The 4,866-nt window shown below is 60.8% G+C and overlaps 1 protein-coding gene across 1 annotated transcript; it reads left to right on the top strand.

Moving 5' to 3' along the window:
- Positions 1-230: 230 nt before the first annotated feature.
- LOC141372249 (mast cell tryptase-like) lies at positions 231-1,391 on the top strand (the record flags this gene model as incomplete). Its single annotated transcript, XM_073890759.1, has 2 exons — positions 231-397; positions 1,122-1,391. Coding segments are annotated over 2 exons (437 nt in total), but the record flags the coding sequence as incomplete, so codon positions are not given.
- Positions 1,392-4,866: the final 3,475 nt, after the last annotated feature.

Raw genomic sequence — 4,866 nt, 5'->3', positions numbered from 1 at the left:
TTTTGAATATTCAACACAGGCTCCCCTCGCCCCCCCCAGCCCCCCCGCCCCGGGCTCAACGCAGGCCCTGGATCCTCAGATCCTCAAGAAGCGGAGGAGTGGCCTGCAGAAATGACAAGGAACGGCTTCTTGTCAGCAGTCCGGCTGAGCGCGGGAGCGCAGGGACGGGTGGGCGGAAGGCCAGCAGGCGGCCGCCTGCCGTCTGAGCACCGTTCTGCTCCCCACCCCAGCACTGCCCCCGCCCTTCACCCTGAAGGAGCTGCAGCTGCCCCTCATTGACGCCCAGACCTGTGACGCCTACTACCACGAGAACTCCAACGTGCCCATCGAGCTGCCCATCATCCTCGAGGATATGCTCTGTGCTGGCTTCGAGAGTGGCCAGAAAGATGCCTGCGGGGTGAGCAAGCAATCCCAGTGGGGGGTGGAAGCGGGATCTCCCACTCCCCAGCACCCCTGCCCCCCCCCAGGGTGGAGGAGGGCAACGTTGCTTTAAATACCAGTCAATTCAAATAGAAAAGCATATTCTCGCACCCTGCCTCCCTTTAAATGTATCATATCAATATTATCAGAATGTGAAAAACTTCAAAAGTGCTTAAGCAAACTGTGACCATATCCCCATCCCTAAAGCTTTTCTTTGGGGGCCAGAAATGTCCTTTTTTTCTTTCCCAAAAAGAACCTCAGGGCCTCTGAGCAGACTGTCCTGAGGAGCTGGTCACTTCTGGGCTGGGTTGGTGTCTTCTTTCTTTGTCTGCTTTTACAAGCAAAACACGCTTTATCTCAAGTGCCCTCTTAGTATTGTTTTATCGTAGACTTTTTCATCCAAAATGAAGCAAACAGCATTATTAGCAACACAGAAATGCCCCCCTGAGCCCCTACTCTGACACGCACGGTCGTATTTAGAGAACACAGCATTTCCCTGGCACTGCTTCTCCCATCTGCCAGAGATTTTGCCCTGAATTCCCAGACCTCCATTGCCTTCCAGAAACATCCAACCCACCAATCCTCCGTCCACTAGACCTAGCTAGCCGTGTTGAAGGGAGGTTGGTGGGCCTGGGGAGACCCCTGGGAACTTCCTTTCCCCTCGTGTGCCCTATGCTTCCAGACTCCTCCTTTCTCCCTAGGGTGACTCCGGGGGCCCGCTGGTTTGCAACCTTGATGGAGTCTGGACCCAGGCAGGCATCGTGAGCTGGGGGTTTGCCTGCGGCCTCCCCAAAAAGCCGGGAGTCTACATCAACGTCAGCATGTACACCACGTGGATTGCCAGCACCATGCAGAGCTCCGACCTAGACATGGAAAACTCCTCTCCACACCTTGCTGGGCTCTTTGTCCCCACCATGCTGTTGGTTCTGGGGCTGCTGGGGGACACGCTTGCATCCCTGGGGCTTGCCTAACCAGGCAGACAGCCCTGCGGACTTGGCCTCTGCAATGTAAACTGAGGCCTTTTCTCTGCTGTCTGTCAGCGTCTGGCAGGAGACCCCTGCCCAACCGCCCCCCCCCTGGCTGCCTTCCACCACTCTCCCCAGCTTCCACCCTCCGGGACCTTCTCTGGCCCCTCCCCTCCCCCATCTCCCCCACTTCAGACCCCACGGCCTTTGGCCCAGCCCCACCTTTCTCGTGTCCCCCATAGGCCTTAAGCTGCCCTCACCTTCCCTGCCAGCCTGGGAACCCCTGGGGACAGAGCCTGGTTCTCCTGCTCCTCACCCATCATCCAAGTCTGAGTCCCAGGGTGCACACATGTTCGGGGATTCCTCTGGGGGCTTGAGGGACTCTTGGAACTGGGGTTTCCAGGCCCCCGTGCTGGGCTGGTGCCTTTGCAGTCCTGTTTTATCTGAGAGGCAATAAACACAAGCTGGCTGGTGGAAGGACATTCCTCTCTGTGCCTCCAGGCCCCAGAGAGGGTCCGGGAAGACATCGCCCATTTGCGGGAGCTTTTTCCCCAAGGTGCCCCTGGATGCTCACAGCAGCCCTGAGAGGCGCACGGTACTATTATTTCCAGTTTTTCAGACAGGGAAACTGAGGCTGAGGGTGTCAAGCTCTAGGGCTTGCCGAGCCCACTCGCTCCGGCAGCCCTGTCCCTAGGCTCAGTGGGTGGCAGAGCAACACATCTTGGGGTCAGGGCAGGGCTGGGGGCGAATCCATCCACCCCAGGCGTGAGCCTCGAAGGCTCAGAGCCAGGCTATGCTTGCTGTCCCCCTCGCTCCCTCTTTCCCCAGCCTGCCTCTCCAGGGGAGCCTGGGACCCACTGGAGATGTGTGAGCCAGCAGCAGCAGCGGGAGGACAGGGCACAGGGCTGGGACCTCGGGCAGCGGCAGGGCGGCGGGGTTGTTTATATCTGGGGCAGGAGATGGGAGGACAGGAGCGCAGGCTGAGCCCGTTCTGGTGGGAGCCTCAGCCTCCGTTCTGGGACAGCGCCCACCCTGGCCCATGCCTGGCTCTCCTGCCTGCAGGTGAGCCGAGTGGTCACACCCTTCAGTGGCCCCCCCCCCGGGCAGCATGCCAAGAACCCTTCACCCTCAGCAGCCCCCCCCACCCCTCCAGTGCTTTCTGCACAGCGTCCCCTGTCCCTGCTGCAGAGCCCATCAGAACCCTGCACCCCTCTCCGGAGCCCTCTCTGGATGCACAGGGCCTGCGTGTCCTTGTCAGGGCTGTCTCCCGATGGCCAGAGAGCCAGCCCTGGACCTCTCTGGGACGGGGAGCAGCTGTGCACGTAGGATGGGGGGCTGTGGTGAAGGACGGCCCGAGCCCCGAGCCCCGATCCCCGGGTGTTAGAGCAGGCCCCCTGCACTGCCCGCCCAGGGGTGGGGGGGAGAGGAGCCTGAGCCGGATCATCTGGCGCCCACAGCTACGGGCTGACCATCAGGGTCATGGCTGCCGTCACCACAGCCCCGAGGCCCCAGACACTACCCGTATCCAACACGTGCCAGCCGGGCACACCAGGGAGGAGTACAAGCCCCTCGTGCAGGTCCAACCACAGCTGCTGCTCATCTTCTCCGGTGCTTCCCTTACGGGCACCTCGGGGGGGTGGCAGCGAGTGTGGCAGCATGCATGGGGGAGGGAGAGGAGGATGTGCTGCCCCCTCGCCTACCCGGAGGGGTCTCCGGGACCTCCCTGAGCCTTGCACACCCTGCCTCGCGATCCCCAAGGAGCATGGAGGGGACACCTGATGCAGCGCATGGTCACTGGGCCACTGACGACCGCCCCCCACCCCGTGCTCCTCCATGCCACTCCTCCCAGGCCAGGAGACCTGGAAGCCCTCTCGGGCGGCAACAACAGGGACCTGGCGAGCCAGAGCCCCTCCTGGGAGATGCTCTGCCAATCCGCATCCTTCCTTTTCTACCTGTTCTCCTTCCACCCCTCCCTTCCTTGGCTCTCCATCAACTCTTCAGTTCCACATACACCTAGCCTGTCACACATGGGCCCTGGAGGCCAACAGCCAGATGCACATGTGCCCAAATGTCATTTTGCATATTGCTAACTTCTAGGAAGAAAATACAGGGGGACAGTGAGACAGACAGTCGGGGGGCGGGAGGGGGGCGTGGAGCTCACTGCAGATGGGAAGGGAGCAGAGAAACTTGGCTGAGGGGTGACTTTAACACCAAGATGTGAACACCACCAAGAAGCCTGCCATGTGACCATCCGGGAGAGGAGTCTGCAGGGACAGGCCACCCCAGGCTGGAGCAAGCTTGGAGTTCACTAGGAAAAGACAGCTGGGGAGGGGACAGGATTTGGGGGGAGGTGGTCAGAGGGGCTGTTGAGGGCTGGGGGAGCTTGGACCTGCGGCTGGAGCGATCCTCCGGGCTCTCTGTGCAGCACCAGCAGGGTGTTGGGGGCACCCGACTTGGGCAATGTGCCACACTGGGCCCCAGCCGTAGGGAGCTCACAGGAGACTGGCCAGTTACGAGTGCTGTGGTGCCAAAGGCCACAGAGGGGGAGCATGTTAGCGAAAATCTTGCTCCCTTGCCGTGCCTGGGGACCCAGGCCCTACCCAGCCATGTCCTCCCACAGGGACCTGTTCTGTCCCTGAGTCCACCTGGCTGAGCCCATGCCCACCGCCCCTCACTGCAGGTGACTTGGTGGGGACCACACCAGTGTGCAAAGTCGACGGGGTGAGGTGACAGGCCAGCTTCAATCCCTGGAGAAGGTTCCGAGGTCACCCACCACCCAGAGTCTCTCACTAGCGACGCCCTCGATGTGCCTGGCCAAGGGCACCACATGGAGCTCTCCTCCTGGTCCTACAGGGAGGGGTGCTGGCTCTGCCTGCTCCTGTCTCCAGCGCCTGACCCCTTGGCCACTCACCACCAGGCCCAGCTGAACTTGGGCTAGGCCCAAGACCCAGGGCTCCCACAGAGTGGACACCCCTGCCTATCCAGACTGGCCCCCCTGCCTGGACAGACCCCAGAAGCCAATGCTGCCAAACTCATGACTTTGTGAATCCCACCAAATCCCTTGGCAGTGCTCAGGACACAGACAGGGGCACCAACAAGGCACAGCCCTTCCAAAAGCCCCATTGAGAGCATCTCTGGTCACAGGGACGCTGGGATGGATAACCTCGTGACATCTCTCTCATTTAGGCCATTTTTCCCCCCAAGGACCCCAGGCAAGAAAGAAAGTTTGCAAAAGGCAGTTTCAACCTCCAAAATTTAAATTGGAGGAGGATGAGGAGGCCTGGGGCCTGCCACCAGGGGACAGCCTGTGTTGGCAGCGACTAGCCTGGCTGTGGGCTCAGGGAGGGACAAGACCCGAGACCATCATTTTCCTCAAGAAAAAAAAAGGATCTTCTTTTCTTGGCTCAGCCCGATCCTGCCAGGCCCCCGACGGGCGCTCAAGGAGGCCGTGTTAATGTGTTCTCACGGGAGTCCCGGCTGT

Source organism: Callorhinus ursinus, unplaced genomic scaffold, assembly GCF_003265705.2.
Source record: "Callorhinus ursinus isolate GAN/ISIS: 27379988/994484 unplaced genomic scaffold, GSC_fseal_2.0 scaffold3819, whole genome shotgun sequence".
In the NCBI taxonomy this organism is placed as follows: domain Eukaryota; kingdom Metazoa; phylum Chordata; class Mammalia; order Carnivora; family Otariidae; genus Callorhinus; species Callorhinus ursinus.
The sequence above is the reverse complement of the archived record's forward strand: the minus strand, read 5'-3'. Positions and strand labels throughout refer to the sequence as shown.